Raw genomic sequence first — 27,031 nt, 5'->3', positions numbered from 1 at the left:
ACGGCACATAACAACAACAAAAAACAACAAACATACAATGTTCACTACTATTCATGGGGTTCTCAAGGGCCCATTATTTCAGCCGTGAATGGTCGGGTTGCTTCCTCCATTGCCCTAGTCTGGGAGCTCAGTGAAACCTGCCTACTGTGGGTGATCCTACTGGTACCTGTCCCATCGGTGGCATGTCTTCTATCGTGCCAGTAACCCCATATCACAGTGTGGGTCAAGCAGGGTTCTGTTGTACGTGGAGTTACTATGAGTCCAAGCTGACTTGACAGGATCTAACAACTAACTGTGAAGAAAACATTTCTATCTGCTAAAGCCACTTTGTGGTAGTTCTGTTCTAGCGGCACTAAGTAACTAAGAGTCTCCATCGTAAGTTTCAGGATCCCATTTTTTCCCACCAAATGCCCTCAAGTAGAGTAAAAGATACTTTATTGGTGAATAAAAGAGATAACTAACAGGAAAGGGACAACAGCAAACATCAACCCATTTAAGATGTCCATCAGCAACAGGTTTTGTGGATGAAGCAGGTGCGGGCTTAGTCCCAAGACTTCTTGTCCTCACAGGTGGGGCCTCCAGTGTGTGCCTGCCTGTCATTTTGCCAGGTCCCAGTTAGGAGAGGGTCATCCTGAACATGACAGAGAAGACAATGAAGGGGTCCTGGAGCCAAGGCCCTTGCTTTCCTGAAGAAGCCACAAGGTTTGCTTTAAGTCCTGAAGTAGCTCAAGCTCTCCCTTGAGCTGCTGCTGCCTTTTTTCAGACTGGTCAATTTCATTATCCAGTGCTAGGAGAAGAAGAAGTACAGTGACTGCAGATTTTGTAGTGGCTTTATTACATGTCACATGCCATTCCTAGCCCTCGCCCATTTCACATGCAACGGCACAGGCCACAGTACCGTTCCCCAAATGCTGCCAGGGAACTGTGGCGAAGCTGTAAGCAGTCTAGGGCTTGTGTTGTTTTGTGCCGTCTAGTTGGAACTGACCTATAGCTGACCCTCCAGCAGGTTTTCAAAGGCAGTAAATCACATGAGCAGAGACTGCCCACCCTTCTCCCACTAAGCAGCTGGTAGATTGGAACCAGGTGCCTCTGGGAAGACAGCACAGCTTCTTACCACTAGGCCAGAGCTAATCCCTGGATTACATTTCCTTTAGCTTTAATTCACAATGCATTTCTAGCATTAACCACTTAGAATGCTGGTCAGGAAATCCTTAAAAATAGATTTTTTGAATTTTTTTTTAAAAGAAGAAAAAGCCCCTTTGGGTGTCTCGAAGCTCTAAAATGAGAAAGGATGATTAGAGAATTGGTTGGGATATCAAGGATAAGGCCAAATTCTTCATGAAAATACATCCAGTTTTTAGTGGGACATAAAAGCTTTTGGTTCTGTTTAAACCACAGGGGACGGCTTTTAGGGTGGAAACTTGGGGAAAAAATAGTTTGACTTTCTAAATAACAAACTTAAGTTTTAAAAACCGCAAAATAGAAGAGCTTTAAAACTCATAGCTACTTTACTCAAAATAGAGTCAAGCTAAATTAGGCAAGCCTCTATCAACTAAAAATTAAGCAATTTAAATCACATTTATGAGCGGCCTCTCTTCCCCATCGTCCCACTGTGACATAGGACCCGAAGTAACCCTCACTGGGGACATCTTCCCACTACCTTTCCAACAGGTGACTTTTAGATGAAAGGGAAACATTTCAGAATTAGATTTTTAAGGGCTGTTTTTAAATTATCCATTTTCAAGAGACCTCAAAGAGAATCCATTTTTACAGACTGTTAAAAATAGTTCTCTGTAAAACTGGATAAATTGTGTATACTGCACTGAAACAGATGAGGGAGAGAACAATTTAAAAGTGATATATGATTGGGTATTATGGTTATCACAAGAGTCCAGAATGAAGGTTGCATAGTGGAGTGTACTGAGAGGGGAGGGGATTGTATACCAATGAAGGATTTTTTCTATTACTTTTCAAAGAGAGGAGTGAACTGGGGGGGAGGGGGGGATGGGCAGAGATAGAAATGCAGCATTGAATGACTGGAAATCCAAAATCTCTGTAAATGTTCATTAAAATTAAAAAAATTATAAAATAAAAAAAACTTTAAAGAAAGGTATTTTCTGTGATTATAAATGTAATGCAAAATTACACTAATTAACATGTAATTTTAAAGCCCAAATGAGACACTTGTGTATGCTGAAGTCAGAGTGTGGGTTACAGGCAGCTCCCAGGTTACCAACACCGATTTACCAATAGTTCGGGCGGTGGTCGTGTGGTCTAGTCCAACTCATAGCAAGCCTGTGGTTAACAGTGAAACCCCCTGTGTCTTCACGGTTTCTGCTCTGCTCCACTAAGACCTCTGTTGCACCCTGAGGAGCTCTGGCGCTGTCGTGCACAGTGGGAGCTGCTGCCCTGCTGACCCAAAGGCGAATTTGATAGATTGAAGCTCCCAGCAGTTCTGAGGAAGACAGATGGCAGCCACCTCACCTAAGATTTACCACCTCAGATACTGATGGAGCATTGCTGAGCACTGGAATCAACTCAACAGCCATGAGTTCAGTTTGTTGCAGTCACTTGTCTGTTGGTGCAAGGTCTTGTTGAGAGTCTTCCTCGTTTGCCGACCCTCTCTACTTTACCAGGCCTGCTGGCTTTCCAGAGATCGGCCCCTCCTGACGCCCAAAGTACCGGAGACCAAAATCTCAGCATCCTCGCTTCTAAAGGACCACTCTGGGATGGGCTGTTACCTGAAAGTTCGGCAGGTTAAGCCCACCAGCTGCTCCATGGGGAAAAGGTAGGCAGTCTCCTGTAAGGATTTTCAGAAACTTGTGGCGTTGGAAGGCAGGGAGCCTGCACTCTGGATAACTCCTGCTTGCCCTTTAATGTGGACTCTGGGGACGTTCTGTCATGACAATGTGATACAGGAACACACAGTAACTAGACTTGGAAGAGGCATGGAGGGCCTGATGTAGGAAACTGGATCACTGCAGGGCTTGTGGAGATGTCACAACACCTCTGCCATTTCTGAGCAGGGCAACAGTGTTCAGAAGCCCTGCAATGTTAGATCAGTTTGCCTTCACTTAAACCCTTGATCCAACTCCCTACTCAGAACAGACCATCACAACAATCACTTCACTTACTGCAAAGGCAGCTTTTAAATCATGGGGGAAAGCTCAAAAAGAACCTTATGTACCAGTTGTAACTGACCTGCCAATTCTTAAAATCATGGGAATGGACCTTTTATTGTTATTAATACAATGAAGTCTTCAAAAATATAATCTTTATCAGTTAAATAATGCAATTTTTTGTGTATGATAAATACTTCTAAATGGTGGTGCTAAAGTCTTTTGTAACTCATACCTGTTTGAAAATTTACAAATGTGTCTTGAAATAATCTTGAATCCAAAAGTGTAGTCCCAATTTCTTCATAGTCTGGAGGGAGAAAAACATTTTTGGTATTAAATTTTTTTTCTGTTCCCCCCCCCCTTTCTTTTGGTGTTAATTGTGAAATGTATGTTGTTAGGTGCTGCCAGGTGGATTCAGACTCAGTCGCCACATGTAGAGAAGCAAACCCTGCCAGCCTGGGCCTGGGCCGCCCTCACGGCCTCTGCTCCGCCTCAGCCCGCTGTTGCTGCAACTGTGTCAGTCCATTTTGTTGAGGGACTACCTCTTTGTTGCTGCCCCTCTGCTTTAACCCCAAATAAGGAAAAGTAATCAGAGACAATGTCTGAGAAACTCTCCTGATAGATCAAAGCAGCAATAGCATCCACCGGGGAATATTAGAACTGCAACTTCAGGCCCCTCTTTCTGTGGACGACCGAAATAACAAGTCTGTCTTGGACAGAGTGCAGCCAGGGTGCTCCTCAGAGGTCATGACAGTGACCCTTCGTCTCACACACTTTGGATGCGTTGTCAGGAGGGGCCAGACCCTGGGAAACGTGGAGCGTCAGAGAGACAAAGGAGCATCCTCAGCAAGATGGACTGACACAGAACAGCTTGCACTGTACTGGACTTTGCTTGTGGACGAAGAGGCTCAGAGTTTCCAACTTGAACAGAAACTTCCTCAGTAAAAGGGGCAGGCGTGCTCCCTCAAGAGGGCTGGTTTGATAGGGATGGGAAGGTCAAATTGGCTGTCTCAAAGCGGGGTATCAGGGCATGAGGCATGACATAGCTGGCTTACGTGCTTTCAGGACTGTAGTTATTAGTAAGATGACAGTTCATTATACATGAACGAAATACAATGTAGAGGAAAGACTATAAACCACAATGTACATGCATGAAACACAATGTATATGAATGATAACAATATTAATAAACACTATTAAAACTGAAAAATATTTTTAAAACAAAAAGAAAACATTCATAGATAAAAGGTGGACTGACAGTGACTGTAACAGTGGTCTCGAGTGTAACAGATGAGGATGCTGTGGGTTAAGGACGGTTCAGATCTGCTGTTCACAGGGTCACCATGAAACGTGGCGGGCACCTGACTTCCCAGACCAGCTGGCCCTGAGCCTTCACAGGTGAGACTCAGATCTACTTTAACAAATGCCCCAGGTGACTCCAGGGCACGCCCAAGATTAAGAAGTGCTGGTCTGTTAAAAAAGGATAAATGAAAGGATAAACTTTAGGAAACATTCTTAACTTCACCTTTTGGTTTTTGGGGTTTTTTTTCTTTTAAAAAAATCAACATTTTTTGTTTTTATTATTTATCCTTATTTTAAAAAAGTTTTATTTCTTTAATTCATCATTGCACATTTTCCTCCCTTTCCCTCAGTCCACTCTGCAATGCACTTCTTGTTCCATATTGTTAATTAACATGCATATAGTGCCTAATCATATATTCCTTTACTTCATTAACTTCACTTTAACCTACAGAAAATAATCCTTTTCAAATCAAAATACATTAAATTTTTAAAAAAATTTTTCCCCTCATTCAATTTTTTTAATGTTGCTGCTTATACTCTGGGGCCTGATGGATAGAGGAGGAGTTGCTCTGCCAACCCAGAGGCAGATTAAAAGCCACAAGCTGCACCGAGAAAGGGCAGTCTTCTCCTCTGTAATTAACCGCCTCTGAAAACCCACTGGAGGGTCAGCTGTGAGTTGTCTGCATGCTTGGCCTTTACAGAGACTGTCAAGCATTTACCTGTAATTTATAAATAAAATGCTCAAGATCACGACCTCGGGATCAAAGCAAACACTCTGCCATCAGGTCACTTCGGACTCACGGCGACCTCCAACAGGTTTGCGAGGTCGTCAAGGTTTATGTGTGGGGACAGCCCATCTTTCTCCCGGGGATCCAAACCGCAGAACCTTCAGATGGCTGTCTGATCCCCTATACCACGAGGGCTCCTCATAAGAATTAGCTATTCTTAGTAGAAATAGAACTTAAACATCCCAAAGAGTTCTTTGTCAAACTTCCTATTTAAGCTATACATCAGTCAAAACAAACTTACTTTTCCTTCCTATACATTATACTTTAAGTTACCATTATTTTAAAAAGGTGCTTGGTTTATGAAATTGTTAGTTGTTGCTGCTAGGTACCACTGGGTTGGGACCGACTCACAGTGGACCCTCCAGCAGGTTTTCGGAGGCAGTCATCACACAGGAGATTGCTCGTCTTTCTGCAGAGCAGCAAGTGGATTTGAACGGTAGCCCTTTGGGTTGGCAGCGCAGCTCCTTACCACTAGGCCACCAGAGCTCCCGTATTAAGGAATAGAATGAGTCAAACCGTAACTGTAACAGCATCATTTTGATTTAGCAATGGGTGAGGAAAGAGAAGGAGTGGGAACAAGTGTGCAACAGACTCTCAGATTACCTCCCCTCAGCCTTGGTTAGGCATCTTCTCGAGATACACCAGGACGTTCTGGATTCAAGGTCTTTTTACTAATTCGGTGAGTTTCTGAATACTCGCATTCCATCTGTTGCAGTTTGGTGCCCACAAGTCAACTGTTTCTCACAGAGACCGGGTGAACAGCAGATTGAAACCTTGTATCCTGTGTCATCCACACAATGTCAACCATGCTCAAGGTTACTGTTGCAGTCACTGTGCTGATCCATCTCATTGAGGGGCTTCCTCTTCCTCTCGGACACGCCACTTCTCCAAGCAAAAATTTTTGGCACAATGCTTTCATTTAAGAATGAAATAAAGAAGGAAGTGGTGTGGGAAGAAGATGCAGACGATTTGTTTTGGTTTCATGTATTTTATATCTGGGTCTGGGAGAAGTCTCCATTTGTAGAAATACTGCTTTTCCAGTACCTGATTCTGAAGCAGTCCCTTCCAGGAGTCTGTCCTGCATCGAATGAAGCTTGCCTGATAGTTCCACAAATAAGTCATTAAGGAGGCCAGCTTCCTTACATTTCTTCAAAAAAGTAACTTTCAAAATTGCATCTAGAAATAAACATTATTTTAAAAGGCGTTACCTCTGTTTGAAGTCAGTTATCTTATCAAGACTCAGTAGACAGTCAATTCTTAAGGTCTCCTCTAGTGATGGAGGAGGATAATTAATTAGTAAGATAATGGGATCACATCTGTATCTTTTCTTAGTTATATTCTTAATACTCCCCCTCCAAGCTGAATAAACTTCTCTGCTGGGAGTCACTATTTAAATCAGAAAGGTTTTTTCTTTAGCTTTAAATCTTTGGCATGACAGCTCTACTTTCCCCATTACAGTTGCTGTGTTATTTGTGCATGGTGGTGTTCTGTGCTATTCAGCTCTCACTTCCTGAAGTAAAGCAGTGTGAGCTGCTGCACATCCCAGGACTCTGCATTTGGGCAGTTCTGGATTCTTACATATGTAGTGTATCCCTTCTCAACACTGAGGAGCAATCACCAGTTAGTCTGATAATGCTAGGTTTATGATGCAGCTGAGAGTTATGAGAATGGTATTAATGACTCTTAAGTCTAGAAGAATAAAGGTTAACGTGGATGTCAACTATGGTGGTCAGTTTTACATACCACCTTGGGTAGGCTCTTCTTAGGTACCACTGCCTCAGAAGGACTTCTACTCTGATTTCAACTCTCCCTGACTTAGGAGATGAGTTTTGGGACTTTTGAACTGATGATATTTACATGAGATTTGAGGCTTAAGACTTGATGCTTTTATAGATTGGTATTTTTGAAGATGGTAAAAGGGTTGGATATATTTTGGACATGGGGGGAAAGGTGAATTTGGGAGGCCAAAATATATAATGGGCTGAAAGTGGTCTCCCCAAAAGATACATCCACATCTTAATCCTAAAACCTATGAATGCTACTTTGGTAAAAGGGTCTTTGCATATGTCATTTCATTGAGGATCTTGTGGTGAGAAAATCATCCAAATGGGCCCCATGTCCAGTGGCAAATGAGGCAGACACACAACACAGGAGAAGAGGTGTGTGAAGCTAGAGGCAGAGACTGGAGTGGTGTGGCCCCGAGTCACAGAACACAACAATATCCAGAAGTGGGAAAAGACGCAGGGGACACCTTCTCCCCCAGAGCTGTGGACGGAACACAGCTTGGCCAGCACCTTGGTTTTTGAACTTCTGGCCTCCAAGACTGTGAGAGAATAAGTTTCTTTTGTTTTAAGTGCCACAGTTTATGTTACTTTACTACCACACCCTCTGGAAATGAACACACCAACTCTGAGTTACAAAGATCTTCACTAAAAAAAAATCCTGGGGGTGATAGTCAGGGCAGACAGCAGGTATGACAGACTGAGAGTGAAACAGACAGCAGGTGTGACAGAAGCGGGTGTGCAAAGCACGTGTGATAAACAGCGGGTCTGACAGACAGTGGGTGTGACAGACTGAGAGTGAAACAGACAGCAGGTGTGACAGAAGTGGGTGTGCAAAGCACGTGACAAACAGCAGGTGTGACAGACTGAGAGTGAAACAGACAGCAGGTGTGACACACAGCAGGTGTGACAGCACTTGTGACAAGACAGCGGGTGTGACAGACAGCGAGCAGATGTGACAAGACAGCGGGTATGACAAGACAGTGAGTGGGTGTGACTGCAGATGTGACAGGCAGGTGTGACAGTACGTGTGACAGTGGTATGACAGACAGCAGGTGTGACAAACCTGTATCCCTGCCGTGCTCTTCCTCCACCTTCCTTCCTTGGCTGCTGTACGCCAGTGGTTGCTAGGAAGACAAAAGCCATGGTTACCTTGCACTGCCCTTCACTGCTGGGTTCAACATTGCTTAATGATAAATGTGGAGCTCTGGAGGCACAGCAGTTCGGCTGCTGACTGCAGGGCTGGAGGTCAGACCCACCCGGCTGCTCTGCAGGAGAAAGCCTGGCAATCTCCTTCGATGAAGAGCACAGCCCAGGAAAGCCCACAGGCAGTCTACGCCACGTGGTCCCAGTCACAGAATCAACGGGACAGCACTCATCAAAAGCAGCACAGTTAAATCTTTTGTGGAGGAACCAGTGGTTTATCTGTGGTGGAAATCATGCTGCCTATTATTCATCTGCAGGATGTAAACATGAAGTGTCTCGGTGGAGTGAAGGTTCCTGGCTCATATTCATATACATGCACTCTTATGGAGGGAAATACGTTTCCAAAGAGAGAAAAAACCACAACCAAAAAAAAGAAGACATTTTCATATGCTTTATCAAAATGTTATCATTTGTCATTGAGTCATTTCTGACCTCTGGTGACCCTGGATACAGAACACAGTCCTACGCCTCCTCATAATCACTCATTTGCAACCTATGCTATGCAGACGGCACTACCTTAACTGCTGAATGTGAGGAGGACTTGACGCTCTTATTGAAGAACATCAAAGACTCCAGTGTACGGTACGGGCGATACCTCTGCATCAAGAAAACAAAAACCCTCACAGCTGGACCAGCAGGCAACATCATGATAAAAGGAAAAAGGACTGAAGTTGTCAAGGATTCTATTTTATTTGGATCCAAAATCAACACTCATGGAAAATGCAACCATGAAATCAAACAATTTCTGGCTTTGGGCAAATGTACTGCCAAGGACTCCTTACAAGTCATAGAGAGCCAGGATGTCAGTTTAAAGATGCAGGTGTGCCTGCCCATGTCATGGTATTTTCATCTGAAAGTTGAACAGTGAGTTAGAAAGATCAAATAAAAATTGATTTGTGGTGGTGGTGGTGTTATGTGCCATCGAGTCGCTTGCGACTCATAACGACCCTATGCACAAGAGCTCTAAATGCCGTTCTAGCCTGTGCCAACCTAGCCATCTCAAACACACTTATTCCCACCGCTCCAGTCACAGAATCGATCCATCTCATCAAGGGTTTTCCTCTCCTGCGCCGCCCCTTCACTCTGCCAAACATGATGTCCCTCCTCCAAGGACCAGTCCCTCCTTGCAACATGCCCAAAGTATGTCAGATGAAGCTTCAGAATCCTTGACTCCAAGGAGCATTCTGGCTTCACCTTCTCCAGGACTAACCTGTTTGTTCTCCTAGCAGTCCATGCTATATTCAACACTCTTCTCCAGCACCACAGCTCAAAGGCATCAATTCTATCAACCCCTATTCACTGTCCAACTCTCTGATGCATAGCACAGAATTGCAAAGACTATAGCCCTGATCAGGGGCACCTTAGTCTCCAGCCTGATGTCATTGCTCTACAGTACTCTTGAGAGGTCCCTCACAGCCGACTTTGCCAGTGCAATTTGTCTCTTTATGTCCTGGCTGCTGTTATACTGAACATACTACAGACTGTCAAAAGTGCAAACAAATCTATCTTGGAAGGAGTGCGGCTGGAATGCTCCTTGGAAGCACAGATGGTGAGACTTGGTCTCACACACTTCGGGCATGTTTTCAGGCAGCGCCAGTCCCTGAGGAAGGACGTCATGCTTGGCGAAGCAGAGGGTCAGTGAAGACGCTGCAGGGTTTTAATGAGATGGACTGACACAGTGTGACTGTAATGATGGGCTTCAAGCTCAGCTGAGAGGATCTGTGCTCACAAGGATGGAGCAGGATTAGGCAGGGTTCCAGTCTGTCATCTGGAGGGCTGCGACCTACTTAACAAAGTACTGGAGCCGACTGGACAGTACTTAACAACGGCAACATGGCCAAGTCCATTGCTGTTGCTTCTGGGGATTTTTTGTGCGTGTGCCTTCCAACCTAGAGGGCTCAACTTCCAGCAAAAATGTTTGACAAAATTCTACAGTGTTTGCACAATTTAATCTTTTAAGGTAAATCCTCAGTCTTTTCTTTCTAGTGTTTCTTGGTCTAGAATTGCTACTCAGACTTGCCCACTAGGGTTGACCCTGCTGGTATTGCACCACCAATCACAAAGCTTCCTGCACCAGAACAACACTCAAGCTACTACAAAGTTGGTGATTTTTATACAAAAGTTATTTATGAAATTCTAGTAAGAGTTATTAACATAATAGTAGACCATACAGCTGGAGAATATGTGGCATTATAAGACCCTTCGCTGAATTGTTTGTACTTCTAAGACCTTTGAAACCTAAGCATGTGGGTTGTTTCCCGGAGTGCTTCACAGGCAACGTGGGAGTGGCGTTACTAGAGGAGACAGAGGACACAGACATCCCTGGGACTGCTCGCTTCTCTCCACTCCTCTCCTTATGGTTCTGTCATCCCGGAAAGAGCCAAGGGCTTTCTGAATAAAGAATTCTTCACAGAAGAGTCTTCCCAAGAGCAGCCTCAACTCCATCCAGGCTGAGACCACAAGTGAGGAATACTATTCAAATATGACCTATTCAAATAGTTGGGTAAACCTACTTTGCCTGCAATCTGGGGATGCTAAAATGAGAACTTTGCCTAAAGAAAATGAAAGCTGTTAACAGAAAAGTCACATTCTAGTACTTTTATGCCTGTTGAGACACGTTTCTTCCTTCCTCTTTTTCTTTTGGTGGCTGGAGTGCTGCTGTTAGATGCTGCCGAGTCACCACCTGAAAACAGATCATTGGAAATTCAGAATCCAGGAAGACAGTGACGTTTGACTACAGAAGGCATACAACTCTGATCTATCAATGTTATTTCTAAGTTAGTCTCTGACACACCTGCCCCCATTACCCCAGTCACTGTGTTAATCCATTTCATCCAAGGTCTTCCAAGCATGATGTCTTACTCCAAGGGACCGGTCCCCCACCCCGGGCAATATGCCCAGAGTATGTAAGATGGAGCTTCAAAATCCTCACTGCTAAAGAGCAACCTGACTTCACTGTTTCCATGACAAACCTGTTTGTTTTCTTGGCACTCCACGGTATGTTCAAGACTTTTCTCCAGCACCACAACTCAAAAGGCACCAATTCTTCTGTCATCTTTAGTCCTTGTCCAGCTCTCTGATGCATACGTAGCAAGCAACTGAGAAAAACATGGCCTGGATCAGGTGCACCTTAAGTCTCCAGACTGATATCATTGCTAGTTAGCACTCCGGAGAGGTCCCTGACATCAGATTTTCCAATGCAATTTATCTTTTAATTTCCTGACTGCTGGTGCCAAAACTGTTGTCTGTGGAACCAAGCAAGCTGAAATTGTTAATCATCTCAATCTCTTCTCCATCTATCATGATGCTGTCAATAGGCCTAGTGGTGAGAATCTCTTGTTTCTTGGATCCATTAAATGAGATATTGGTGCTTAATAGAAAATGTTAGCAAGGATTTGAGTACTTGTGTACGACTGGTTCAGCATCTGAGGACTAATTACCCAATAAAGTTTCACTGCTTATACTTTTTAAAAAACACTGAAATTGTATCCCATTCTTGTACATTTCCTTCTCCCCTCATCTCCCCCTCCCTCAGCCCTCTCAGCAATGCAACCTTGTGCCAGGTAGCTGTCATATAGGCCTAATCATTTATGCCTTCCGGACAGTTCTTTCCCTCTGATTTAATGCAGTATTCATTATTTATCTACTCTTTTCCTGTTCTCTCCCCAATCCCCAACATGCCTGACCTACTTTATAACAGCAATGTTATGCAGTATTTTTCCTTTAGTAACTGAGGTATCTCACTCAGCATGATGCCCTCCAGGCTCCCCCATGTTGTGTAATGTTTTACGAGTTCACTGTTTTTCAGTGCTGCGTTACATTCCATTGTGTACCTTCTTTTTTCTATCCATTCTTTTGTTGTTGGGCATTTGGGTTGCTTCCATCTCTTTGTTATTGTGAATAACGCAGCAATAAACATGGGTTTGTATACATCTGGTATTCTTATTTCTAACTTTTTAAGAACGAGCCAGACCATCTTCCATAGTGGCTGTACCATTTTACACTCCCATCACAGTGAGTTCAGTCTCTCCACAGCCTCACCAGCCATTTGTTGTTTGCTGGCCTGTTGAACTCTGCTATTATTGCTGATGTGTGATGATATCTCATGGTTGTTCTGATTTGCATCTCTCTGATGGTTTTTTGAATATTTTTCATGTGTTTGCCATCTTAATGACTTCTTCAGTTAAGTGTCTATTCCTATCCTGTGCCCATTTTATGACTGAGCTGTTCACCTTTGTCTTGTTGAGGTGCTGGAGGATTTTATCAATTGTAGCTTTAAGTCCCTTAACACACAGGTCATTGCCAAATTTTTTTTCCACCCTAGTCTGTGGGTTTCCTTCATACCCTATTGGAGAAGTTTTTGATGTTGCATAGGGATTTTTTCCCCCCTTTCATTTTTTCATCTTTTAAAAATAAATTAATTTTAATTAAAGTTTACAGAGACTTAGGGTTTCCATTCATTCATTGTTGTACTTTTCTCCCTGCCCACCCCTCCTCCCCCAGTTCATTCTTTTCTTTAAAAAGTAAAACAAAAATTCTTTCATGGTTATAAAATTCCTCCCCGCCAAGTCCACTCCATTGTGCAACCTTTGTTCTGGACTCCTGTCAGGACAATAATACCTCATTATATATCCCTTTTCAACAACAGTTCTCTCCCTCATCTGTTTCAATGCAGTGTACATTATTTGTCCCCTCTTTCTCAGTCTTCCCTCAGCACCAATGTCAGTCCCGTTTTACAACAGTGGCCCTATGCAATATTTGTCCTTTTATGACTGAGATATTTCACTCAGCATAATGTCCTCCAGAGTCACCCATTTTGAATAATATTTCATGAGTTCCTTAATTTTCAATGCAGCATAGTATTCCATTGTGTGAATATACCAGAGCTTCTCTATCCATTCATTTGTTGATGGGAACTTGGGTTGTTCCCAACTCTTTGCTATTATGAACAAAGGTGCAATAAACACGGGTGTGCATATATCTGCTTGGGTGGCAGTTATGGTTTCTTTAAGGCATATTCCCAGTCATGGACTTGCTAGGTCAAATGGTATTTCTAGTTGCAACTTTTTTAGAAAGCACTATACAGACTTGCACAGAGATTGCACCATTTTACACTCCCACCAACAGTGAATAATGGTTCCAGTTTCTCTACAACCTCGCCAGCATTTGTCGTTTGCTGTTCTGTTAAATTTTGCTATTCTTACTGGAGTGAGATGATATCTCATAGTCGTTTTAATTTGCATCTCTCTTAAAGCTAGGGATTTTGAGCATTTCTTCATGTGTTTTTTTGCCATCTGAATGTCTTCTTTGGTGAAGAACCCAAAACTTAAAACATGCTGTCAGCAGAAAAAGAGAGCCAGAGCAAGAGCATGTGTAGGGAGTTGATTCTTAGAAGGTCCCATTTATTTTATTCTCTCCTGGTTGTAAGTTGCTTATACTTTTTGACCAAGCAATTCTACTTAAAACAATTTCCCCTGATAATATCTTCAGAAAAGCACAAATACATGTGAAGAACAATGTTCAGTACTGAGTGTAAAAGAGAAAACATTCGCATGGCCTAAATGCCTGTAAACAAAGAGGTTAGGTGTGGCACAATCAGCCAATAGGCTATTTTGCAGCTTTTGAAGAATGAAGTCCCTTACATCTAGAATTTATAGAATACTCCAGTACCTCAACAAGATAAACAACCCAATCACAAAGTAGGTACAGGATATGAACAGACACTTAACCAAAGAAGACATATTCTCCTTCTCTTCAGATTTACTGACTTGGAAGTCCAAAGGCCCTATTCTTCTGGCAAGAAAGCTGAGGCCATTCATGGATGGATGCGCGTCCCAGTGCTCCAGTTAGACACGGTCCCATTTCTTAGTGAGAGCTAACCACTCATTTCAGGAAGTTTTCATTCCAAGAACTTGGAGCACTTTGTCAACTTTATTAGACATTCCCATAATCTGCTAGAAGCTCAACAGTGTCACAGGTCAGTTCTGCGCCACGCTGGTAGTCAGGTCCCGTGATTGTGGAGACAATGGAAGGTGCTGGAGAGAACCACATGGTTCACCCAGGACAGAAACACGTCAGTCATGAAACAGAGAGCACAAAGCAGCTGGAGGCTGAATTTCATCAGTGCATCAAATGTTAACTCTGAAGGTCATTTAGTGAGATTGAATTTGATCAGATTCTTTCATGTTTTACTCGAGCGCAATACTAAATTTGGGAAACTTACCACTTGGAGTGATGGCTGGTAACTTAAAAGCATGTTCTCTGCAAAACACTCTGAAAACACAATTTCAAATAAGCGTTAAGATATTTTTATTTTTTGTTTTAAAACATTATTTCTATTTGCTTGTGATTTGAAAAACAACCTACTTTATTTTTATAATGTCTGCACCCTAAATATTTATTATTAAAAGAAAAGAAAATGCTATTCAAGCTTGTGTAAAATTCCTGGTTCACTTCCAGTGCCAGGCTCTTCAGGGGAGACTATTCTCTTTTCCACCCCATTTTATAACTTCAAGGAAGTAAACCCTGTTCCTAAGGCTTTTTGCTTAAGCTTTGTGAGATATTGTGTAAACTGTTTCTATAACCCAAAGTGAACCAAGGGAATATGATAAAAAAGAAAATCAATTCCCTTAGCAAGTGGCTTATTGATTCCCTCTAGCTAAACTGTACTATTATTCAAGAGAAGTGAAACATTTACTTGGAAGGAAAACTAAGTTTCTACCTGGATAAAGTTCTCCTTATATTTAGCACAAAACAAGCCTTACCAGCTCAAAATTAGCATAAAAAAGTTATTGAGAGAAATGAGGAAGAGTTAGGAAACAAAGGCAGTATCCATGGGATAGGTTTCTTCAAGGACTGAATGATTAAGTACTGTCCTTGTCGAATAGCGTATCACCTGAGCAGCTACTGATGAGTGACAGCAATGACATTCATTCTGGAAACAAGGACGTAAAAAATGTAAAAAATGGACTGAGCTCGTCAGTAGCAGCAAAGATTCTTTCCTGTCTGCAGAAAAGAGTAGTTTGCACTGAGTCTCTGTCCTTTTGCCCACCCTTTATATAACTCATGCCGTGCTGATAACGTTGTTTTCCAGCACAAAACAAAGCACAGAGGGAGTAGCAAGAACAATTTTCTTCCTATGATGTTAATTTTGGGGAAAGATGTTGTGAAGTTAGGCTCCCAACTACCCTCTTCCAAACCGTGTTCTCCCTTGAAAGCCACTTGAGTGAGACCAGCTTCAGAGTCTCCTTGTCTCAACCTCGACACCCCTTACCCAAGTCCCTGGAAGACTTAAAACTGTTAAATACTTGTAAGTTCCTTTCGCGTTATCGCTGAGGGGGACCGCGTGGTCGCTCTTGGCACAAAAAAAGTGGTAGTTCTTCGTGCATCGTTTTTCATCACATCCCACAGTGGCGCCTCTTTCTTTGCAAAATGTGCACTTCTACAGAAGAAGAGGCCTTGTGTTAGTAATCCCTGTTAAACTGTATAGTCCCCACTGTTATTAAATAGTAGTTATATCAGCAGCCCAACCTTTCCATTGTGGATCCCATTTGTAAAATCAGATCCTCGGCTATAAACATTACTGACACTGAACTACTCATTTTGAAATGTCACCTACCTAGAACACTTTATATAGAGGAGTTTAGAATGATCTGGCTAAAAGTAAAATTAACCACTAAAAGAGCTTTGTTTTAAAAAAAAAAAATTTCAAAAAGAGACTTCTAAGAGGCAGAGTCATCAAAATTATCACGCTCCGGTCAAAAGCCGTCTAGGGACACTGGAGTCACAGCTAGATGTGACAAGGCTGAGCCCAAGCTGCTGTGACAGCAAACAAGGGGACACTGAAGGGCTGAGAACAGTCTCTGAACAAGAACAGTGGGAATTTTGAGCTTTGGTGGCAACCCAAAGGTAAGCAAGTGGTGGCCTGGAAGTAGGTCATAGAGGGTAGAAGAGGTGGGTTAGATTAGAGTCAAGGCGTGTCAGAGGGTTTGAGGGTAAGTAAGGCATGATGCACACACCTAAACACTCAGAAGGGTTTGCTGGACAGAACAGCCTGCCTGCCTGGGGCCCACGTGGGTGATGCACCCTGTCTGGAGGCAGACACAGCTTTGGGCAGACCTAGACTTTCTCAGATGCAAGAAAGCCTTGTAGTTCCTGAGCCCTTGATGTCTGCAGAAGGCACAGTACAAATGCCCACACAGCATCCTGACCTCGGGTGCACAGAAGGAACGCAGGGGGCTCAGCTGGCAGGGGTTGAGGTCCAGGGCCCAGATGGCATCATGGGTAGGTCATGGAGCTGTCTGCCCTCAAGCCAGTCACCCAAAGGGGTATGAAGCTCAGCTCCCTCCCAGAAGACAAAGCCCATCTTATAGAATATAATGGGAAGGGGGGCGGGAAATGAAATCACTTTGTTGTTGTTGTTATGTGCCGTCGAGTCGCTTGTGACTCATGGCGACCCTATGTACAAGATCCCTAAACTCTGCTCTGTCCCGTGCCAATCGCACTATCTCTGACACTCCCATCCCGATTATCCCAGTCACTTTAGAATAAAAAAAATACCCCTACTTTTCCCTTTGCTCAATTGATTTAATGCCTTGCTTTTATTTATTTCTTTATCTATTTACAGTGGGCAAGGAGGAGAGTCTGAGGTGGGAGCAAAGAAATCAGCCGGGTCTGGGTCATGCACAACTTACAAACCAGAGCCAGTAGTTGGTGTTTTATCTGCATGCAGGGGGGAATAGAAAGTTATTAACCTTTTTAAGACTCAAGTCTGACAACTGGGTATGAGGACGGAGCAGGAACGAAAGCAGGGTAAGTCTCGGTGTCCATCAGCAGTTCTCCATGTGACTTCACTTGGGTCATTGTTAAGAAAGACATGAACAGATGCAAGATACACCGAGTCGGGTGGATGAGAGGGACGCCAGCCTTATACTTTTTTTTTTTAATTTTTGTGTGTGTATACCGTCAAATCGGATCTGACTGGTACAGGAGGAGATTGTCCCTCCTTCCCCAGTGGAGCATCTAGTGGATTTGAACCACTTTCCTTTGGAATTGCAGTGCAGCTTCTTGCCACTAGGCCCCCAGAGCTCGCCCATCTTAGATTTTTGACTTGCGCAAATAAATGGACAGTCATGTTATCTCCAGAGGTGGCCAGTAAGCAAGTTTAGAAGGAAAGTGTTTGTGATTATACAAGGACTAGACCTACATTCTTTTCTGGTGAGCTTAATATGAAATACAATTAGAAATACCTGGATATGTTAGGATGGATGACTCTGTATCTAAAGAAAGGAAATGGTAACAAAGCAAGATATTGAGCTGTAAGAACCAGACACAAATAAGCCCTTCACTTACCAAGATGGTTAGGTTCCAAAGATTAGATTTGTATGTAAAAATGGAGGATAACTATATCATTACATTATAGCAAACTACATCATTATATAACATGTAAATTTCACCTGAATTAAAAAACCTTCTCAAGAACAGATTTGTGGCCTTGAACACTAATGAACAAAGACCAGAGGATCTGTGGAATGATATCAAGAATATTATCCATGAAGAATTCAAGAGGTCATTACAAAGACAGAGGAGGAAACACAATGTAAACAAATTATTGTATGCAAACCATTAAGAAAGAATTTTTTTTTACATTTTTATTATTTTGTGTGCGTGTACCGTCAAATCGAATCTGACTGGTACAGGAGGATATTGCGCCTCCTTCTCTGGCAGAGCATCTGGTGGATTTGAACTGTGTATCTCTGAAATTGCAGTGCAGCTTCTTGCCACTAGGCCAACAGAGCTCCCCCAACATTAAGAAAAATTTAAATAAAAGAATACAATACACACATTCTGATTAAAGGGGGGAGAAGAGGAGGAAGAAAAGACTTGAGATGGATGTCTGAAGAGACTCTGAATATTGCACTAAAATGCCGAGAAGTCAAAGTAAAGGGAAGAAATCAGCAAGTTAAGGAGCTGAACAGAAGATTTCAAAGCACAACTTGGGAACACAAACAAAGTATTATAACAAAATGTGCAAAGATCTAGAGACAGAAAATCAAAAGGGATGAACTCGCTTGGCTTTTCTTAAGCTGAAGGAACTGAAGAACAAATTCATGCCTTGAGTTGCAATACTTAAAGATGCTATGAGCACTCAAGAAGCATCGAAAAAGGGAGGTCTGGTGGCCTAGTGGCAAGAGGCTGTGCTGCAAGAGGCTGTGCTGCAATCCCAAAGGTGTGTGGTTCGAATCCACCAGATGCTGTGCTGGAGAAGGAGGGGCAATCTCCTCCTGTGACAGTCGGATCCGACTCTAGTATGTATACAACAAAGAAAAAAAAAGACTGCAATTAAATTATTATAAAAAATGCCAAAGAAGCATCAAAAGAAGATGTAAGGAATACACAGAGTCACAGTACCAAAAAGAATTGGCCAACAGAGAACAATTTCATGAAATAGCATATGATCAAGAGCTGCTCTGACCACCAGATGTTCTGCTGGAGAAGGAGGGACAATCTTCTTCTGTACCAGTCAGATCTGATTTGACACCACACACACACACAAAAAAAAAAAAAGGAAAGGAAGACAAGGAAAAGCCGCAAGCTGCTTTGAAGGAACAGAAGGTGGGGGAAGGCCCTAGGGAATGATGGAATACCAACTGACATATTTCAACAAACAGGTCCAGCTATAGATAGCTCACCAGGTTGTGCCAAGAAATCTGGAGGACAGCTATCTAGTTAACAGACGGGAAGACATGCATATTTATTTCCCCAGAAAAGCGATCCAACAGAGTGTGTAAATTATTGATCAGTATCACTAGTATCACATGCAAGCAAAATCCTACTGAAGAGTATAAAAAATTGACTGTAACAGTGCATCAGCAGAGCACTGCCGGAAATATACGCTGTGGTTAGAAGAGGCTGTGGCTCCTGTACCAGTCAGATCTGATTTGATGGTACACGTAAAAATAATACAATAAAAAAAATAAAATTAAATTAAAAAAAAAAAAGAAGAGGCTGTGGCATCAGGAATATCACTGCAAATGTCAGACGGATCTTGGCTGAAACAGAGAGTACCAGAAGGATTTCTATTTGGGTTTTAATAGACAATGCAAAGGCATTTGACTGTGTGGATCACAACAATTTGTGGCTGACTATGAGAAGAATGGGAATCCCAGAAACTTGACTGTACTGTCACAAAACCTATACTGAGACCTGGGAGCTGTCGTACAAACAGAGAAAAGGAATACTGCATGATTCAAAATCAAGAAAGGACTGCATCAGGAATGTGTCCTTTCTACATACATTTTCAACCTAAATGCAGAACAGATCATCCAGGAAGATGGGCTGTATGACGAGGGATTTGGTATCAGGATTGGAGGAAGATTCATCAACATCCTATGTTACGCAGATGATACAGCCTTGCTTGTCCAATTTAAAGAGGGCTTGAAGCGTTTGCTGCAGAAGGGCAAGGACTGCAGTCTTCAATACAGACTTCATCTCAACATCAAGAAAACAAAAATACTCACCACCAAGCCAAATGGCAGCACAATGTTAGATGAAGAAGAGATTAAAGTTATTAACAATTTCATCTTGCTTGGATCCACAATCAACACTCTTGGCACTAGCAGTCAGGAAATCAAAAAACAACTTGCACTGGGAAAATCTGCTGTCAAGGACCTCTCCAGAGGACTAAAGAGAAATGATATCAGTCTAGAGACTAAGGTGCATGTGATCCAGGCCATGATCTTCTCAGTTGTTTGCTATGCATCTGAGAGCTGGACAAATTACTAAGGATGACAGAGGAAAAATCTATGCCTTTCAGTAGTAGTGCTGGAGAAGAGTACCATGGATTGCCAAGACAACAAACAGGTCTGTCCTGGAGAGGGTGACACCAAGTTGCTCCTTGGAGGTAAGGATTTTGAAACTCCTTGGTACAGTGACTGTGGCAATGGGGGCAGGTGTGTCAGAGATCATGATACTGGCTGAGGATAGGACAGGGTTCCGAATTATTCTTCATAGGGTCGCCATGAGTCATAGTTGAATTGAGAGTACATAACAACTAGAGAAGAGCTGGACTGCTAGGAGAACAAACACGTTCATCGGAGAGAGGGTGAAACCAGGCTGCTCCTTGGAGGCAAGGATTCTGAAGCACTGTCTGACATACTTTGGACATGTTGCAAGGAGGGATTAGTCCTCAGAGAAGGATATTATGCTTGGGAAGGAACAGCACAAGAGAGAAAAGACCGTGGAGGAGATGGGTTGACTCAGTGACTGGGGTAGGTGAGTTGGGGATTAAAAGGTTGGCTCAGGACAGAGCAGAGTTCAGAGCTTTTGTAAATAGGGTTGCTATGAGTCACAAACACTTGGCAGCACATAACAACGACACAACCCTGCTTGCTGAAACTGAGGAGGACCTGAAGCACTTGCTGCAGAGGGTCAAGGACTGCAGCCTTCAATATGGATTGAGGCTCAATGTCAAGAGGACAAAGCTTCTCACCACTGGACCAATTGGTAGCATCAGAATGGATGGTGAAGAGACTGAGATTGTTCACCGCTTTAGTTTGCTTGGCTCCACGGTCAACACTCTTGGCACCAGCAGCCAGAAAAACAAAAAACGTATTGCAATGGGAAAGTCTGCTGTTAGGGACCTCTCCAGGGTACTGAAGAACAATGGTGTCACTCTGGAGACTAAGGTCCGCCTGATACAGGCCATGGTCTTTGCAATCACTTGTTATGCATCAGAGAGTTGGACAATGACTAGGGAGGATAGAAGGAGAATTGATGCCTTTGAGCTGTGGTGCTGGAGAAGAGTACTGAATATACCATGAACTGCTAGGAAAACAAACAGATTCATCCTGGAGAGGGTTAAATCAGGCTGCTCCTTGGAGGCAAGGATTCTGGGGCTTCATCTGACATACTTTGGACATGTTGTAAGGAGGGACGGGTCCTTGGAGAGGGACATCATGCTTGGGAGGGTAGAGGGACAGTGTAGGAGGGGAAGACTCTCTATGAGATGGATTGATTCAGTGACTGAGGTAATTAGGATGGGTGTGTCAGAGGCAGTGCGATTGGCACAGGTTAGAGCAGGGTTTAGGACTGTTGTACAGAGGGTCGCTATGAGTCTCAAGCGACTCGATGGGCACATAACAACAACAACAACATAACTGCTAAATTATAGCACCCTGTAACTTCCAAACCACTGGGAATCCAGTTGACAGTATTACAGTAGTCTACCCTAATTTTGCACCTTAGCATTTGTTACGTTGTTAATATGCAAAATAGTCAGACTTTTTATAATTGCCATAAATGCAAAATGTTGGGTAACAAGATTGTTGGTAAGTGAGGAATAGGTGTGTACAGCATTAGAACAGGACAACTTCACCAAGGAAGGACTTTCTACTGAGAAAGTAGACGTTCACTGAAAAGCGCCTCACCGTGATGGACTGACATGGAAACTGCAACAATGGGCTTTAGTGCGGCAGAGATTAGGACGATGGCGCAGGAAGGCCAGTCTGTTCTGTTGTGCACAGCTTTGTACACAGCTGACTGCATGGCACCTAACAACAGGGACAAAGTTTCCACTAACAGTCGTCCTCCTGGGCTATTTCTCTGCCTCTGGCTTATCAAACAGACATCCTTTCAAAGGCATCCCTAATCCTATGTTTACCCTGTAGGAGTAATATACTCACCAACTTCTTCCCTCTTTGGATTTCTTTCTTTACTGACTGCACATCAAAGTTTCTATCATGGTTAAAGGAATCATGGTCTTCACATTCCACAAGTGCTGATGAATACAGCTGCAGAATTAAGAAAAAACAGTTCTAGAGTCTGTATACAGTCACGTTAGAAGCTACAAATCAAATGTACCAGACGGTACTCACTAGGGTGTCTGGGAAGGTGGTGGATTGTGTAGACAGCAGCCCTCACCCTCCACAACTAAGAGACGAGGAAGTAAAGAGGAAAAGACACAGCTGATAGCAAAGCTTCACAGGAAATGATAAAGAAATAGTTCAAGATCCAACTGAAGGGAGAAAGAGAATGACAACATTGAATAAAGGAGATGGAATGGTAGATTGTGAACAGACCTGAAGTAGCCCCACTATTTTGAACTTTTGCAAGTAGCTTTCTGATGGGGCCAGGAACTCAGGACTGCAGGGAAACCCACATCACTGGCTGCTTGATAACAAGAAAGATGGCATGATCTCCCAGTGATTAGGGAAGCCACTACCCCCAGCCCCAGCCCCCAGGCAGTGGGCACTGCTCCCCTAGGGGTCACTCCTGCTTCTACCGAGGAAGACTACAGCATCACAGAACTGCCAAATTAAATAAGTGCCAAACCACTGAGAATCAAGATCTAATCAAGCTGACACATAACCTTGCCATCACAACCACTGTTACGCTTGCCTTGCACCTCAATGTTTGTCACTTTCGGACAAGATGTGGTTCATGCATCAAATGGCTGAATAGAATATTTCATGCTACTGCTGTAAATCTAAACTGTTGGACAATGAGATAGTCTATAAGTGAGGAGAGCATGTATTATTATCAAAAAGTGTTCAATGAGGAAAGGATAGAGTCTACTAGACAGGGCAGGAGAAAGTGCTTTCTCATAGGGAAATATGTAAAATTAAGAAGCTGCACTGCAATCCCACAGGCAGATGGTTCAAACCTACCAGCTGTTCCATGGACGAAAAATGGGCAATCTCCTCCTGTGTGATTTACTACCTCTGAAAGCCTGCTGGAGGGCCAGCTATGAATTGATTCTGACTGGACAACACGCAACTACCATCCCTACCTTGTAAAGTAGTCAAACTTAATGAGAAAAACAGTTCTAAAACTTTCTTTCAAAAGAAAGAAAATGAGCACAGAAAAAGCAATTCATGGTGGTGGCACAAAATACAAAGAAAAATGATAAATTTAACTACATGAAAAGTCTGCCTGAGTGAGCTCTGGTGGCCTAGTGGCAAGAAGCTGCACTGCAATCCTAGAGGTGTGAAGTTCGAATCTACCAGATGCTCTGCTGGAGAAGGAGGAACAATCTCCTCTTGTACCAGTCAGATCCAATTTGATGGCACACACACACAAATTAAAAAAAGGAAAAGAAAAGCCCTGCCTGACAGAAAACATACCACCCCAAAATTAAGTGTCATCACTGATAACAAAGCATTAGAGTCCATTTTTATATATACATAAGCATATAGATTTATCTTTATATTACATATTTTTATATTTATATATTTATTATCCGTATCTTATGTATTTATTATATTTTATATATTTATTATTACATATTTTGGGCAGAATATTAAATGATCCAGGAAGTATTAAAAGAAGATGGAAAGAATATACTGAGTCACTGTATCAAAAGGAATTGGCAGACACAGAACTTGATAAAATAATATTATGAGCAAGAGCCTATGGTAATGAAAGAAGTTCAAGCTGTTTTGAAGGAAATAGCAAAAAATAAGGCCCCAGGAATAGATGGTATACCAATTGATGTATTTCAGCTAACAGATGCTGCCTTGGACGTGCTCACCAAGTTGTGCCAAGAAATCTGGAGAACAACCACTTGGCCAACTGACTGGAAGAGGTCTATATTTGTTCCTGTTCCAAAGAAGGGTGACCCAACAGAGTGTGGAAACTATAGAACAATATCATTGATTTCACATGCAAGCAAGATTCTACTGAAGATTATCCAAAAACGACTGGAACAGTACATCAGCAGAGAACTGCCAGAAGTCCAGGCTGGGTTTAGAAGGGGTTTTGGTACGAGGGATATTGTAGCTGATGTTAGATGGACCTTAGCTGAGAGCAGGGAATACCAGAAGAATGTCTATCTGTGGTTCATTGATTATGCAAAGGCATTTGACTGTGTGGATCATAACAAACTGTGGCTGACTCTGAGAAGAATGGGACCAGAACACTTGATCGTTCTAATGCGAAACCTATACTTGGCCCAAGAGGCAACTGTCAGAATAGAGCAGGGCAACACTGCATGGTTCAAAATTGGGAAAGGTGTATGCCAGGGATGTGTCCTATCTCCATACCTTTTCAACGTGTATGCAGAACAGATTATCCAAGAGACTGGGCTCTATGAGGAGAAGCGTGGCATCAGGATTGGTGGAGGATCTATTAACAATCTGCCTTATGCAGGTGACACAACCCTGCTCGCTGAAACTGAGGAAGACCTCATGCACTTGCTGCAGAGGGTCAAGGACTGCAGCCTACAGTATGGACTGAGGCTCAATGTCAAGAAGACAAAGATTCTCACCAATGGATCAATTGACAGCATCAGAATGGATGGTGAAGAGACTGAGATTGTTCACAACTTTAGTTTGCTTGGCTCCATGGTCAACACTCTTGGCACCAGCAGCCAGGGAAAAAAAAAAACAAAAAACGTATTGCGATGGGAAAGGCTGCTGTTAGGGACCTCTCCAGGGTACTGAAGAGCAATGGTGTCACTCTGGAGACTAAGGTGCGTTGGATACAGGCTACGGTCTTTGCAATCACTTGTTATGCATCAGAGAGCTGGGCAATGACTAGGAAGGATAGAAGGAGAATTGATGCCTTTGATCTGTGGTGCTGGAGAAGAGTATTGAATGTACCATGGACTGCCAAGAAAACAAACAGATTCATCCTGGAGAGGGTTAAACCACGCTGCTCCTTGGAGGCAAGGATTCTGGGGCTCTGTCTAACATACTTTGGACATGTTGTAAGGAGGGAGTGGTCTTTGGAGAAGGACATCATACTTGGTAGGGTGGAGTCCCAGCACAGGAAAGGAAGACCCTGTATGAGGTGACTGGGGTAATCAGGATGGGTGTGTCAGAGGCAGTGCAATTGGCACAGGACAGAGCACGGTTTAGGGCTGTTGTACATAGGGTCGCTATGAATCTCAAGTGGCTTAACGGCACATAACAACAACAACATTTATATATGTATATACTTATATGTACATATATACAAAAGCAAAACCAAACGTCTCAAGGGTAATGCCTAGGAGCATGCCAACACCCAGCACTGGGACCTGAAGGCCTACGGTGAGCACAGTACATCCTTCTGGGGAAATGACTGCTAGATGCCATTTCACGCCCACCAGAGGGGCACCTGCTGGTGCAAATCAACCTGAGGCCAAGCTTCCCTGGGAGCCATTTGGCAACTTTACTGAAGTGCCAACGTTCCTACTTGTGCACACAGCGAAGAAATCCTCACAGTGCAGACGGGGCCTGGAAAGGCAGCTTATAGACTCTCTTACACACACACGTACACATACACACAGGGAGAAAACCTCGATGTCCATTTACAGGAGAAGAAACAGTACTAGCATCGGATAATGTAAATCAAATGAAAGCATTAGAATTACCCTCTCTCAACCTGCAGAACAGTTTTAGAAACAGGCAGTGTGTGACAGAAGGTTCAGAGCTACTGTTCATAGGGTCACTACGGGTCGTGGTCAACTTGACGGCACATAACAACAGTGGAAGTAGAAAAATACCAGATAATGATAAATAAAGTGTGATGCTGATTCCTTTTGGATGAGCCGAGAGAGAGTTAATATGAAGAAGAAAGTGGCATCAGAAATGAAGAAGACTCATTAACCTGCATCCTACAGATGATTTCATCTTGCTTGCTGAAAGTAAAAGAGACTTGAAGCACTTTCTGCAAGAAAAGAAAGACTACATCCTTCAACGTAGATTATATCTCAACATCAAGAAAACAAAAATCCTCACTACTGGACAACAGGCAACATCACGACAGGTGGAGAAAAGACTGACGTTGTCAGAATTTCACTCTTCTTGGACCCATAATCAAACCCTTGGTAGTAGCCATTAAGAAATCAAGAGACGTGTTCCATTAGTAAAATCTGCTCTTCAGGATCTCTCCAAAGTGCTGAAGAGCAGGGATGTCAGTTTAAAGACTAAGATGTACCTGATCCAAGTGTTGGTGTTTTCAATTGCTTCCTATTGATAGGAGTGATAGAGGGTCCCTGGTATTCCATGTTTTATTTCCTTGTAAAGAAATCAAACCAAAGCAAATATCACATAATGTTTTGATTTTACAAATATGACTGAGGGGTCTCTTTATATCGGTTAGATTGTTGTTGTTGTGTACCGTTGAGTTGGAACTGACCCACAGCTGACCCTCTGACAGGCTTTCACAAGCAGTTAATCACATGGGAGGAGACTGCCCACCCTTCTCCCGCAGAACAGCTGGTGGCCTCAAACCTCGTGCCTTTAGGATTGTAGTGCAGCTTCTTGCCATTACATTAGAAATACCAAAATATCTTTAAAGATTGGAGTACATTTAAAGAAATGTCTTTTTCCCCCCCCCCTTAAAGAAATTTCTTGACCACAAGGGGTTTTTTCTCTTTGAGTTTGAACATTTGTAGATAAAACACAAAATATAAAAATAATGAAATGGCAAAAGTTTTTACACACACACACACACACACACATAGTTACTACAGAGAGTAACCCCAACAATGTATGGTCTGACACACTTCAACAAAATGCCTTGAAATGTCTAGAAGTATTGCTGCACCAAGAACTTACCAAACAGTTTTCATGAGCAGCTATATTCTTTGTTGGTGCAAAATACAGCACGCTGTAATCATGGCCTTTGGGGCAGAATGCACATGTCCTTTTTTCCAACTTTTCTGCAGCATGAAACACACCTGTAGGGCACAACATTGGTGAGAAATATGAAGGTAGAGACACAGCATCTTACTAACCCCTCCAGTCTTTAAGCAGAAAGGAGGGAGCCTGTTTCCTGAGAGGCCTCAATTCCCAGGCAGCAGAAATAAACTGGAATCCAAACGGAAAAGCAACTTGTTTTGTACTTATGA

General features: G+C 42.9%; 1 protein-coding gene across 1 annotated transcript; it reads right to left on the bottom strand.

Moving 5' to 3' along the window:
• Positions 1-626: 626 nt before the first annotated feature.
• Positions 627-26,876, bottom strand: PHF11 (PHD finger protein 11). The gene is made up of 9 exons (XM_006879598.1): positions 26,739-26,876; positions 21,879-21,986; positions 15,504-15,637; positions 14,389-14,469; positions 8,713-8,791; positions 8,057-8,117; positions 6,254-6,385; positions 3,355-3,426; positions 627-787 (listed from the first exon to the last, which is right to left on the bottom strand). Exons 1-9 carry the CDS (start codon positions 26,874-26,876, stop codon positions 627-629), a joined length of 966 nt encoding a protein of 321 aa, XP_006879660.1.
• Between the last annotated feature and the right edge of the window lie 155 nt (positions 26,877-27,031).

This window comes from Elephantulus edwardii, unplaced genomic scaffold (genome assembly GCF_000299155.1).
Source record: "Elephantulus edwardii isolate Elephantulus edwardi_28Jun2011 unplaced genomic scaffold, EleEdw1.0 scaffold00004, whole genome shotgun sequence".
Lineage (NCBI taxonomy): Eukaryota > Metazoa > Chordata > Mammalia > Macroscelidea > Macroscelididae > Elephantulus > Elephantulus edwardii.
The sequence above is the reverse complement of the archived record's forward strand: the minus strand, read 5'-3'. Positions and strand labels throughout refer to the sequence as shown.

Excerpts from the sequence above, each read along its gene's own strand:
- PHF11 (XM_006879598.1), bottom strand. The coding sequence starts at position 26,876 with ATGTTGTGCCCTACAGGTGTGTTTCATGCTGCAGAAAAGTTGGAAAAA. Across the intron at positions 8,118-8,712 it reads CCTCACATTCAGCAGTTAAG|CAACCACTGGCGTACAGCAG; the intron begins GTAGTGCCGTCT and ends TTGTCTTCCTAG. Across the intron at positions 788-3,354 it reads ATTTGTAAATTTTCAAACAG|CACTGGATAATGAAATTGAC; the intron begins GTATGAGTTACA and ends TTCTTCTCCTAG.